Source organism: Pecten maximus, chromosome 19 (assembly GCF_902652985.1).
Source record: "Pecten maximus chromosome 19, xPecMax1.1, whole genome shotgun sequence".
In the NCBI taxonomy this organism is placed as follows: Eukaryota; Metazoa; Mollusca; class Bivalvia; order Pectinida; family Pectinidae; genus Pecten; species Pecten maximus.
Genome location: NC_047033.1, coordinates 11,414,405 through 11,428,960, shown reverse-complemented (window position 1 = coordinate 11,428,960; position 14,556 = coordinate 11,414,405). Strand labels below are relative to the sequence as shown.

Below are 14,556 nucleotides of genomic sequence, written 5' to 3'. Positions count from 1 at the left end.
GTGAAGACACTGTCTCAGATTCCCGCTGCTTTGACAGCCTAAGTTCAAATTCTCCCACGACTTCTGTTGCGGAAGATCCAGGTTCACAACTGGCAGCTAGCAATGGTTCTAGAGAGATATGGCCAAAAACGTTGGGTAAGAAATAAAATTTAAAAAAAAAATAAAACACATTTTATGAAAATTAAAACAAAATAAAATTTCAATTAAATTGTTGACATTTTCCTTTGAAGGTTACAAAAACAAACAATCTAGTAATAATCAAACTTCAATAAATTATCTTCTTTTAAACAAGTTAATAAATAAATCATTAATCATCTGTAACGTTTTCTTTTGCAATATCAAAGAAAAAAATAGCAAGTTCAATTACCGACAAATAACAAAACAACACACATCATAAAAACAATGTCATGTGCAGAGCAAAAAATAGAGGAGAATAAAAGTTAATTTATTTTCTTAAATAATTTTGCCCATTTGTCTTTGTTGAATTAAAAACACAGCTGCCAATTTAAACCCAGTTATCTCCCTTTGTTATTAATGACACTAGATGGCGGTAGTTTCACTTCATTTCATGCTGTGTAATTAAAACTTTAAATAACATTTTTATCAAAGCAAATCAACAACTATAACATTGTAATATAGAATTCTGCCATTTCATTAAACATAAATAAATATATCTTAAATTTCATATTGCACATTTCCTTCGATCTGTAACAGTCTTGCCTGTATTTCTCTATTAAGCATTTCAAATAACATTTCTCTAATAGATTTCTTGGTTGTTTTCTGGGGTTTTTTTTTTCTTTTTTTTCCTTTTGTTTTGCAATTTTTTTTGAAAAGATGTCGACCTTCCAATAAAGCGATGGATTCATATCGCATGGCTTACCGTCACAGGTTGTGTAAAATAATTTCCTACAGAAGGTCGAAAGTCACAACCTCAATCTTTCATTACCCAGGTAAACCAATAAATATGATTAATCGCTTAATGCATTAGGGAACATTTAAGAAATTCAATAGTTTTTAGAATGTCATGTGTTAGAATTTTCATTATATGCTTATTTATATAACTTTCCTCTTCAAAGCAAAAAGGGCGTTAAATCTCAGCTACATGAATTTTGTAGTGACAAATGTGTCTGATTTTATGGCGTAAGCAATGTAGAGTGGTTAGCTTTGGACAAGGTTTAATAAATCATTTCATCAAAATAACAGGTCAACAGTCAGCTAAAATATAACAACACCTCCAGGAGGCGCCACGGAATGAATTTGTAAACAAAGTTTTGAGTCTAGTCAGACTGAATGAGTTCGATGCGCCTGTCGAACTGTGATATCCCAGGGTTCATCAGGTCGTGTGATGACCATGTGATCAGTCATATGATCAGTCAGAGGTTCCGTAGTTTTTTCGGATATAGGTGCGGTGATTTGGTTTTGGCCGGTGCACTTTTTCCAGTGAATCTCCATTTCGATTTCGATTTCGTAGTTTTCCTCATGCAAAGTGACACACTCAGCAGCATTCACATAGTCTGAACATAAGATATAGGATGTGAGTGATGAACGTCACAACAAATGTGAAATAACCGACATACAGACCGTGTACTAATCCCTCGTATAGGACAAACTTACCTACACTTACCTATGCTTATGTACACCTACCAAAACCTACCTACACCTAAATAAGGTTCATCTAAATATACCTTAATATCCTATCCTAAATCTACAAATGAATATTTTTATAAGAATTTTTAAAATCACTATTTTTTGTGGATGAAACATTTTTATTCTGCCATGACATTGCGATAATGATTATCTAGGTTCTAATATGGATATATACATACAGATGTATACACTAGTGCAGGTACTTATATTATAAATCTCAATATCGCTAGTCATGCAATCTACTATCTGCATACTGTACTTGTACTAAATATCTGCTATCTTCTACTACTTGATTACCTCCTGAATCTAAATCTATGATGAAATCATAAAAACCTGATATATTAGAAGTAATCTATAGAAATATATAATAAATGGTAAAAGTTTGAAAAAATATATGCTTATATACAAATATATATATAACTTCTATAATGTATTAATCTCAATATATTTGAAGACATTTTATGAAAATACATGTACACCTCATTGTGATTAGTGTGTATGGATATGTATTTTAATTTTCATTAGTATCTATTTAATATGTATATATGAGGATAAATATATTTTATGCAAAATTAAAATTTATATCTTTGAAGCTAAATTATACTATCAATCTATAAAGTTTCAAAATGACTCCAATATCACAGAGAAATATTGTCACATACAAGTGAAAAGGTGCAGACATTTTATGTTTCAGACTTGGCCACCAACAAACAAGCATGATTTTATTGGTCAACAATAATGTAATGAATGATTTGATCAGTCAAAATTTAAAAGAAAGAAAAGTTTTAAATCAAATAAGGTCAGTTAATGATGTATTAGAAGTAATTATTAGGGTGGGGTGGGAAATTAAAAAGAAATGTTAATTAATAAAAATCAGTTAGCTATTGTGAAAAATAAAAAATGGAAAATGGAAACATGTTTGATTTGAAAAATGAAGTGTGAGTAAAATGATATTTTAAATTAGTCTAAAACTGAGGTTCAAACAAAAAATAAAAAACATATTCAAAATGAAATAATGTTTAAAAAATGCTAAAGAAAATGTACAGCATTGTATAGATAGCAGATATATAAAAGCTAAAAGTGTTACAACACAAAGCAATAATACAGCGAAACCACAACTTTACAAGTAGAAAATAGCACTAAATGTGTTACAGACATGTCCAGGTAGAACAAAACCACATTGTCAACAATATATACAGGTAGTTATTAAAACTATTGAGCCATGAAACATGACACAATCACGACATCTTGTCATAATTGGTCGTGTATGTTAACGCTGAAACTCATGCCGTGTCAACATCCATGCCATGCATAACTGAAGAGAAAACAACTTCGAGTTTTTTGCAGTGAAACAATTTTATTGTTTTACAACAGCTAAGAGTTTACAGGAAAATGGCTCAGCTACATGTAAAAACACAGAATTGACAGCTACGCCACTCGATAACCACAGTGAACTTGTCCAAGGAGAAGCCCACAGCAGACATTGAAGGCAAAAGCATGATGGATACCTTTATATTACATGACAATGTGGTTCTTGTAAAAAGGGAATATTAAAAAAGTTTTACAAATATGCTTTCTAAAATGTACAAAACCCTTTTCCATTTTACAACTGCAGGTCCATAGTTTAGTGAAAAATGGTACATTTTCGAAAGCATGTTTGTTTCTCAACAAAAGAATTAGTTGGTAAGTTCTCTATCTACAAACATATATATATTACAGATCTAATGCGATAATTAAATATAAATAATCAGTGTATTACAAAAAAAAATATTTATTAAATATGTACATACTAACACAGTATTGCTTTGACAATTTCATTTAAAAATCAGTTTGTTGAAAAAGACAATAATAATGTACGTGTCACCGTCTTTGAATATATATCAATCAAAATATTTTTATCCTAACAAAACTCACAAAAATATAAGCTGCCATTTATGCTATATAAACAATATATAAATAAGATTATCATTTTCCGTTTATCCCAAAATAATCTGTTTTTGCAATAATTCTACGTTTTTAGGAAAAAAAAGTACCAGTTAGCAGATAAAATTAATGGTCAATGGAAAAAGGACGTTACAATGACCAGCTAACGATGCAATCTACAGCTACTCATACTGTACAATAGTTACTATAGCAACTAATTAGCAAAACAATAAATATCAAAAGCACTGCACTGCAAATTCAAGCATCCCACTGACCAACATCAATATGAAAATCAGAGTCTTGGTTATGTTTTAAAATCTCACTCATAGTGGGTAGGAAAAGAAGGGCAAGAAAAGGGCTTCAGACATTTCGGAAAGGAAAAGAATTGTCCTATAACATTTCTTCAAAAGAAATATATCCTTCTCTCTTCTATCTGGTCACGTCGCGTCACTATTTTCGGGTTGTTTCTTTTTTTTTTGCACTATAAATAATGGATTTTTCTATTTCTTAGATTTCTTTTAATATCTTTAGAAGACTTTTCTTCATAATGAAGTAAAACAATCTGATCATCCAACATACAAATCCCTTTCCTAGATCCTCAAATAATTCCCTCATACTTGCTATCCCGGGATTATGAGAAGTCAGTCAAGGGATGGAATTAGAAGCACACTAAGTATCCATACCGTTAAATATAGAGCAACAAGCATTATAATCAATGACTTCAGAGTTCTCTGCTCCTGATTAATTAAAACCACAACAATCCTACCAGGAGATTTTTCGTAATGTTTTTGCATGCAAAGTCCTTTTTGAGAATTTATTGATTTGAAAAATAAAACAGAAATTATAACAATCAATAATTAAGCAGGGCAGACAACTCTTGACTAAATGGATAAAAAAAAACACCTTCCACCATCATTTTCATCAAATTATACATACTCCACAAGTTTCATAGTCAAACAAACTAGTATTCTACAGCTCAGTTGGGAGAGAAATACAGACATTCCGAAACGTACAAAGAAAATATTTAACTTCAACATCCAATGAATTCTAATAAGTTCAAATTCTTTGGACATCTCTTCGGCTCCGATACTGTTTTTAATGAGAAAAGTTATTATGTTTCGTATAATTTGTTTAGCCGTAAATGGACTGATCCTGAAAATTGCAACTGCAAATTTCTCTCCCAACTGGTGGATTCTCACAGTGGCCAAGACTGAGAAGAGAGGAAAGATACAAGACTAGAGAGGCTTCCATGGCAACAAGAGAGGTTAAGAGAGTTCCCATGGCAACTAGAGAGGTAATGTTCATGGTAACAGATTGCCATGCGTCTATGAGGTGATTCTTACTTTCCACGAAAATCTCAATAGTTGTGGTGGCAACGCCGTGCTGATTGGTCGCCTCACACTTGTATATGGCTTGGTCGTCCAGGTAAATGTCTAGTATGGTAAGACGACACACTCCTGTGTGGTACTCTGTCTTATAGTGGGCATCAGGACGCAGCTCTTCATCATCCTGAAGTCACATGGTACAAAACCAATGTTAATATCCGTAACAGCAGAATGGATAGTTCAAATATCATATTTGATCCTACTTTTATTAGAACTTCTACGAGAAAGTCTATATTCGACCTTTTGAAAATAGTTTTACATATCAAAACAGAACAAAGATACATGTATTTATATTAACAATAAAAATGATATATTTATAATATTACATAACAGATTTCAGTTATGAAATATATCTACAGTACAAAAAGTTGGTGATAGCAATTTGACTTATTCTGAAAATTTGTTTAGGAAATTATCTTCAAAGTTTTATCTATAGTATATCGAGTAGCTGATACTGAAGCAGTCTTCTGAGCTGCAGATTTACCTGGAACCATTTGACCTCAGGAGTGGGCGTGCCAGTCACTATGCACTCAACCGTAACCGTGGAGCCTTCGAGAACATTGACTTGTCGTTGGAGGGTCTGTATGAAACGGGGAGCTTCCGTAACCCCCTCTTCAACTTTAGGGGCCTTGCTTTCCTCTGTAATCACAGCTTGTGCAACAGTTTCTGTAGGTGTGACGAGACATATTTATGTTAATACATTATAGACATGTGTAAAAATAAACATTGTCAAGGCAGTCTTGGCCCTGTTTGCATCAACATTCTTTGACTTAAAATGTTCCACAGGAAAGCATTATTCAGTATAAGTGGCAGAATCACAGTTTAAGAACTTCTCTTTCTTTTTTTAAAGCTTTGCCAGGAATTCGTATATAAAGAAAAAAAAAACATTTCATTTCTCTTTTTTTTTCACCTTTCATGTGAAAACTGAGTGTAAATTCGAGTCAAGGCATATCGCACTTAAATGTACATTTAGAAAGGTATGAACGTTTGCTTTTTAGGAACTTAATGTAAATGCAATGCAAAATATTATGAGGTTTTTATCAGTTGGGGAAATGTCTATGTCAGCATCTTCAAAAAATGTTTACAATTTTACTAAAACTTAAACATCAGTAATATCTCTTGACTTACCTTGTGTTTCAGACTTGACCTCAATTTCAACAGTAGATACCTCTTCTACAGTTTGGGTTTCAATGACCTTTTCGCTGACCTCAGGTTTTGCTGGTTCTTTCAAAGCTGGAGACATATACATATCTCAAATAAGTTTGTATTAGAGCAGATAGTCTAGCAATTACGATAAAGCTAAAATATTTAGATAATGTATTGTATACAGTACTTGAATCTCAATGTTCTGGATATGTACATGCATAAACTGTATAGTTGTTGATACAAGCGGGGTATTTAATTCCGCTTTATTCAGAGTCATTATATATACAGCAGGATAATAGATATACAGCGAATATATATTGCATAACGTTTACAAAGCGTAATTATACTAAAACTTCTACCCATGAACAATGTCCAACGGGGACAGAAATATTAGCCCCAATGAAATTGAACAACTATACAGTGTTCCTATCATGTGTGAACTTACTGATATTTTCAAAACTTATTTAATCATAATTCATTGCAATTTATTATAAAGATATCAAGATAGAATTATAATGAGATCAGATATTTTCACCAAGCGCATTTGTATATCTCTGTGTATATAAACCAAATTACACTTCCAATTTAAATATTGTTTTTTATCTGAAATGAACTGACATTTAAGCAACATCACCTAGTCACGTGCACATGTAAAATGGAAACATTGGGAGTTCTTCACTGCATAGGTTTCGTAGGATGCACCACAAACAGGAGAGGAATTTAAAGTGTCTCAAAACTAATGAAAAACCATGGCAACAAAATGTGGATCTAGGTTGGCAACACACAGGACTCAGAACCAATAACAAGACATTGAATTTTATGTTACGAGAACGAAATCTCTAATACAAGAAAAACTAACAACAAGGTTATGAAACTATGATTTAGTCTACTTTTTAAAACGAAATGAAATTCATTTAGACTCTACAACAAAACAATACAACATTCTACACACTAACTACATAAACTACTACAACATGAACTACTTTCACTACTTACACCTATAAGACTTACATTCCTGGATATCCTCTGGAATTTCCTCAAGAGTTTCCATGGATGGAACTTCCTCTGGAGTTTCCTTGGATGAGACTATCTCCATGGTGACTGTTTGTGTGATTTCCTCTGTGGGTTTCTCTGTGGCCGAGATTGGGACATCAGCAATTACATCTTCTAAAGGTATATCCTCAGTAATTGCAAGATCCATTGTTACTTCAGTGGGTATTTGGTCCTCAACATTGACATCAACTGTCACATCACTCTCTTCCACCTCAATAGGTTTTTCTAGTTCTGTTATAATGTCGCCCTCAGTAACTTCTTCTGGCTGCAGATCTTCAGTGACCTCAACTTCAGTCAGCTTAGCCTCCTGAGTGGCAACCACCTTAGATGCCTCTGTGATAATTTCATTAGCGAATTTCTGCGCAACATCTTCCAGTTGGGTCTCAGTTTCAAGAGAGATTTCCTCCAGTTCTTTTGTTGAAGTCACCTCTGTGTCCTCAACAACAATTTGTTCAGTGACCTCTGATACTGTTTCCTCGGTTGGTTTTTCAGTCTCAACTTCCGGTTTGTCTTCAGAAATTTCTTCAGTAATGATATGTTCAATTTCAGAAACCTCTGTTGGAATAACGTCTGCAGCAGAGGTAACCAAAGATACTTCAGTTTCTTCTATCTCTGTTGGTTGCTCTGTCTTAGTTTCCGGTTGTTCTTCAGCGATATCCTCATCAAGTATGGCCTCAGTTTCAGAAACTTCCGTTGGGATAGTTTCCTCTGCAAATGCAACTTTGGTAACCTTGGAAACTGCTACTTCTACAGTGGTCTCTTCTGTGACATCTGGTTGGTCCTCAACAGATTCCTGAGCGACAACAGCATTTTCCTCACTGATCTCAGAAGGTTTCGTTTCTTTGACAGCTGGGATAACAGTAACATCCCTTATGATTTCCTCAGGTGACACTTCAGTAACCAATACCGGTTGTTGCTCGGTTTGTTCTTCTGTAACTAAGTCTATCTCAGTTTTCACAACAGATGTTTTCTCTTCGTCAACTGTTACAGATTCTTTTACTTCTGTAACAATATCCTCTTTTGGTTTTTCGATCTCTTTTTCCTCAATTAATTCTTTAACCTGCTCATCGACAAGAAGATCATCTGCTGTCTCTACCTTTGATACAGTAGTGTCTTCCACAGAGACCTGTTCCGTAACCAACGTTACCGTCTCCTCAGTAGAACTGTCTGTGACAATGTCAGTGGTTGATTCAGGAGCCTCCTCTGCAAGTACAACTTCCTCCTTCGGAGCTATCTCAGATGGCTTAGATTCCATTTCGACAACAACCTCAGTCATGTCAGGAACCTCTTGTCCTGATGTTTCCTCCCTCTCAAATTCTGGTTTTGTTTCTGTGAGTTCTTCCTCTTGAATGTCAGATTTAGCAACTACAGTTTCAGAAATCAGTTCATCTGTGACAGTAGAAACCTCAGATGCAGCTGGTGTGACACTTTCAGAGGGTTTCTCCTCCTCGACGTCATGCGTTGTTTCCATAGCCTCTTCAGCTGGAACAACAGTTTCCTGAGCAGTGACATCAGCTGGTATTTTGTCTTGCATTGTAAAAGATTCTACCACCTCAGTGACAGTTTCCTCGCTAGGTTTTTCTGTCTTCATTTCGACATTAAGTTCTGTGATAGTTTCCTGTGTAATTTCATCTGTTTCTGGCTTGGCTTCTGATGGTATTGTTTCATCCACAGTGACTTCAGTCACTTCCAATGGAACATCAGATTCTGTAGTTTTTTCCACCTTTGGTGAGGGTTTCATTTCAGGAACTTCCTCCTCGGGTGTATACTCTTCTGAAATATCAGTGTCTGTAGTTGAGGTAACATCAACTTTAACAGTTTCAGAAACATCCTCCTCTACCATTTCTAGAATTTCTTCAGTCATTTCGACATCAAGTTCAGAAATTTCCTCTGGGACAGTAACATCTGTTTCAGTTTTCGTTTCTGATGCTTTGGTGTCCTCAATTACTAAAGTATGTGTTACCTGTGCGACAACATCTTCAGAAGGTTGAGTTACATCGATATCCATGGATATCTGAGCTACCTCTTTCTCTGGCTGTTGTAGTTCCTCCTCGGTAACTTCAGATAAGTCTACAGTTTCTATTGTCTTATCCTCAGTTGTTTCTGGGATGTCCACATCACTGATTTGAGTTGAAACAGCTTCATCTACTAAAACTGTTTCGAGAAGTTCTTTGGTAAATTCGCTGGCATATTTTCAATGGTTTCGACAATAGTCTCTGAGGATTCCACATCTTTCTTTTCTTCACCTTCCTCAACCATCGAGACATCCTCATCCTCTCTGATAACTAGTTCCTCATAGGTTTCTGTTATATACTCTTCAGATTTTTCCAGATCGAAGCTGACCTGTTTTTGTACTTTCTCTTGTTCTACAACGTTCACTTCCTCAACAGTTTTAGTCTCTGGTGCCTCTTGTATAACCAAAGTCTCTTTGATTTCCTCAATGGTTTCTTCCTTTGGTTTCTCTGTCATTTCTTCAAGAACTTCTTCAACTTCATCAGTCTGTTCTTCTGATGTAACAACTGGAGTTTCTGCAGGTTTAGATTCTTGGACATTTATTGTTTCAGCTATTTCCTCCAATGTATCTATAACAGGCTTAACAGCCTCAATTTCGTTAATATCTTCAGTTGGTGATTTGTCCACATCAATGTCCAGTTTTGATACCTCAGATTCCCGACTTTCCTCGACAGTGATGATTTGTCTTTCCTCTGTTGTCGATACCTCCTCAGGTCTCTCTGCTTCGACCTCTGGAGTTTCATCCAGTGGCTCCTCTGGCTGGAAGGAAACTTCCGTAACAACAGCTCTGCTGGGTGTTTTGATATCAATAACAATAGTTTCCTCGGTAGCTTCGGTAGATTTTGAATCAGTTGTGTCAAATTGAAATTCAGATATTTCCTGAACAGTTGGTATTTCTTGATCTTGTTGAAGTTGATCAACTTCTGATGGTTTTTCCTCCAGAATTTCAATGGTTTCTCTCGAGACCTCTGTCACTTCCTCTACTGGTTTCTGGACTTGCATTTCTATGTTAATCTCAGAGGGTATTTCCTCAGAAACCACAGCCTGAGTTTCAATAACCGCTGTAGGTACCTTATCATCAAGGACAAGGGTTTCTCTGGTTTCCTCTACTGTTTCCTCAGATGGTTTCTTAGCCTCCGTTTCTGGTTGAATCGCTTCTGTTTGCAATTCCTGTACATGAAGGTTAACCTCAGTCACCTCTGTAGGTTTGCCCACCATGATTGTGACAGATTCGGTCGTTGTTTCTGTCTTTTCTTCAGTAGAAATATCAGCTTCGTCCTCGGGAATTTCTTCAGGTTGTTCTAATATTTTATCTTCAACTTGTTCATCTACGTCTGTGGCCTTGGTGTCATCAAGCTTGATCGTCTCGCGTGTTTCCTCTAACAGCTCTATCTTTGGTTGTTCCGTTTCGATAGGAACAACATCGGATACTTCAGTAGATAGGGTTTCTTCGAACATTTCCGTAACATCTGTTATTTTCTCTTCCCCAACATCAGCAATTTCGTCTGTCTCAATAATTATTTCGGACACCACCTGAGTGACTTCAACTTCCTCAGATTCTGTGATTTCCACAGTGAGAGTTTCTTCAGTTTCTTCAGAAACCTTGGTCGGTTTCTCCCCTTCTACGTCAACAGATTCTAGAGGAGATTCGGTGATATCCAACACTAATTCTTTAGTGTCTGTTTTCACATCAGTTACCTCTTCAGTTATAGGCTCATCAGCGACCTCTTTGACCTCTGTTTCAACCTGGGTAGTTTTGACTTCTGGTTTGGCTTCTATAACCTCTCTTTCTGTCTCAATAGTCTCAATCTCAGGAGGGGATGACTCAGTTATTTCTTCAGATTCAACAGGAAGTTCAGTGACAACAATGACTTCTCTTTCAGTCATGATCACGTCTTCTGCTGGAGCCTCAACTTCAGTGTCTTCAGTAACCTCAGATACTTCTGTAGTTTCTTTGAAGGTTACCATGGTTTCTGGTTGTTGTGGCTTAATTTCAATCTGTACCTCCTGATGTTGTGTTGTTGGAACAATATCTACAGTTTCAGTGAACTGCTTTGTGTCTGTAACAGTTTCTACCGAGATATCTGTCACTTGTGTTTCTCCCTTTAGTACTGGTGTAATTTCCACTTCGGCCTCTGTGGTCTGAGGTTTAGAAGCCAGTTCCAGCGATTCCTTAAACTTTTCCTCAGGGGATATTTCAATGGGAGTATCCTCCCCTTGCTGAACAATTTGGAGTGTTTCTCTGAATGTAGTTTCTGTAATTGATTCAGGTGCAGCGATCTCAACCTCAACAATAGCTGGTTGCTTCTCAACATCCAAAGTAATTTCTGCTACTTCTGAAGGAATGTCAGGTTTCTCCTCCGGAATGATAGAAACAGTTTCTGTGAAAGATTCCACTGTTGCTTCAGTAGTAGTTTTTGTGATCTCAGTAGTTGTCTCTTCTGGTGCGATGTCAATTTCAACTTCTGTCATCTGAGGTTTGCTGTCAATGACTTTATCAGTTCGGACGATGGTCTCCTCGCTGATTTCCTCAACATCAACAGGAAACGAGATTTCAGTTGTTTCTGTCTTCTTTTTAATGATAACAGTTTTCACTTCCTCGATTTCTTCTTGTTGAACAGGAGTTTCTACAGGCGTAAACTCGATTTCCACTTCTGACGTTTCAGGTGTAGGAGCGACCTCTTTTTCGGACTTAACGATTATTTCCTCCTCTGGAAATTCTATAATTGGTTCGGTTTTGATTTCAGTCACCTCTTTGGCTGTTGGGGTAACTTCAATGGTGTCTCTGAAGGTTGTTTCAGTGACCGATTCAGGAGCTGTGGTTTCAGATTCTTCAACATCTGGTTGCTCATCAGTCAATTCCAAAGTTACTTCAGATAATTCTGTTTCTGGTTTTTCCTCCGAAATAACAGAAATCGTTTCGGTGAATGTTTCCTCTGTAACTTTGGTGATTTCTGTCACCTCAGTAGTTGTTACGGTCTCCTCTGGTGCGATGTCAATTTCAACTTCTGTCACCTGAGGTTTGCTGTCAATGACTTTTTCAGTTCGGACGATGGTCTCCTCGCTGATTTCCTCAACATCAACAGGAACCGAGATTTCAGTTGTTTCTGTCTTCTTTTTAATGATAACAGTTTTCACTTCCTCGATTTCTTCTTGTTGAACCGGAGTTTCTACAGGCGTAAACTCGATTTCCACTTCTGACGTTTCAGGTGTAGGAGCGACCTCTTTTTCGGACTTAACGATTATTTCCTCCTCTGGAAATTCTATAATTGGTTCGGTTTTGATTTCAGTCACCTCTTTGGCTGTTGGGGTAACTTCAATGGTGTCTCTGAAGGTTGTTTCAGTGACCGATTCAGGAGCTGTGGTTTCAGATTCTTCAACATCTGGTTGCTCATCAGTCAATTCCAAAGTTACTTCAGATAATTCTGTTTCTGGTTTTTCCTCCGAAATAACAGAAATCGTTTCGGTGAATGTTTCCTCTGTAACTTTGGTGATTTCTGTCACCTCAGTTGTTGTTACGGTCTCCTCTGGTGCGATGTCAATTTCAACTTCTGTCACCTGAGGTTTGCTGTCAATGACTTTTTCAGTTCGGACGATGGTCTCCTCGCTGATTTCCTCAACATCAACAGGAACCGAGATTTCAGTTGTTTCTGTCTTCTTTTTAATGATAACAGTTTTCACTTCCTCGATTTCTTCTTGTTGAACCAGAGTTTCTACAGGCGTAAACTCGATTTCCACTTCTGACGTTTCAGGTGTAGGAGCGACCTCTTTTTCGGACTTAACGATTATTTCCTCCTCTGGAAATTCTATAATTGGTTCGGTTTTGATTTCAGTCACCTCTTTGGCTGTTGGGGTAACTTCAATGGTGTCTCTGAAGGTTGTTTCAGTGACCGATTCAGGAGCTGTGGTTTCAGATTCTTCAACATCTGGTTGCTCATCAGTCAATTCCAAAGTTACTTCAGATAATTCTGTTTCTGGTTTTTCCTCCGAAATAACAGAAATCGTTTCGGTGAATGTTTCCTCTGTAACTTTGGTGATTTCTGTCACCTCAGTTGTTGTTACGGTCTCCTCTGGTGCGATGTCAATTTCAACTTCTGTCACCTGAGGTTTGCTGTCAATGACTTTTTCAGTTCGGACGATGGTCTCCTCGCTGATTTCCTCAACATCAACAGGAACCGAGATTTCAGTTGTTTCTGTCTTCTTTTTAATGATAACAGTTTTCACTTCCTCGATTTCTTCCTGTTGAACCGGAGTTTCTACAGGCGTAAACTCAATTTCCAGTTCTGATGTTTTAGGCTTTGGAGCGACCTCTTTTTCTGTTGTTACGATTTTTTCTTCCACAATTTGAGGAAGTTCATCTTCAACAGGAACCGTCATCTCTGTAACTTCTGTTACTGGTTCTTCTGGTACAGACTCTTCCTCTTCTAGTTCCTGAATAGTGATTGGAGATTTTGGAACAACTTCTAAAGTTTCCTTGAAGAAAGATTCCTCATCTGTTTCTTGTGCTTCAGAGGAAGGAGCACTACGAGCTGAAAATGGTTTTAATAAACAAATTGTCAAAATGACATATTAGTAATTCTATCTCTGATTAACCTTGACCTATTACCTTCTGACTACATGTTACCTTAACTTCAATCAAATTTGATCTTCACCTGTCTGAAAAAAGGGAGGCACTGAAATGTCCAAAAACAAGACAAAACAGTTTGATAGCAAAGAAACCACAAAGGTATTCAAATTTGAAATTCTAGGATCACACATTCAAAAGTCAAAAACCATCCAAGGGATGATATCACAATGAATCATGGGTAACAAACTCAAAAACTTCATTCATTTTTTAATGGGGGAAAATTTCACTGTGCTCAAACAAGTAGCAAATTTCCGATGATGACAGAGAGGATCTTCGAAATGGTGCTCATTTTGAGGTAAGGTTTTACAAATCAAATCTCGGTGGTATTTCTGGTGTGATGTCACTCAGTTCAAAGGTAAAATGGTTTAGGCTCAAAGGCAAGGCAACAAGTCGCATACAAGGTATGGGTCATAGGGTCATAGGTCATAGGTGTTCAGGTGCAGCTGAATACTTAAGAATTTATCTCTATTTACATTATTCATCACAAAAGCCTTCTAAAACCATTTCTGGGTCCCCATTTCTGGGTCCCCATTTCTGGGTCCTTGAAAGTTACATATATGCAGGTATTTATCAAAAATAGAAGCTGTCAAATAAACTTATGTTTAATGGATTTTTGTGGAACTAAATGAGACTTACTTTACATTTCAGAACATACTAAGCATAGGAAAGTCTTTAAGGAAAATGTAGTTATGTTTTTGATATTGCTATTTTGATAGAAAAGATTAGAAAAGAACTAAAAACCTAACAAACAAAACGACAATT

The 14,556-nt window shown here is 36.3% G+C and overlaps 1 protein-coding gene across 1 annotated transcript in view; it reads right to left on the bottom strand.

Moving 5' to 3' along the window:
* Positions 1 to 14,556, bottom strand: part of LOC117317403 (titin-like) — a 197,260-nt gene that overhangs the window by 49,378 nt on the left and 133,326 nt on the right. The window contains 5 exon segments of the mRNA XM_033872214.1: positions 4,914 to 5,079; positions 5,440 to 5,621; positions 6,084 to 6,188; positions 7,113 to 9,304; positions 9,307 to 13,696. Of these exon segments, the coding sequence (XP_033728105.1) occupies positions 4,914 to 5,079; positions 5,440 to 5,621; positions 6,084 to 6,188; positions 7,113 to 9,304; positions 9,307 to 13,696 (7,035 nt within the window).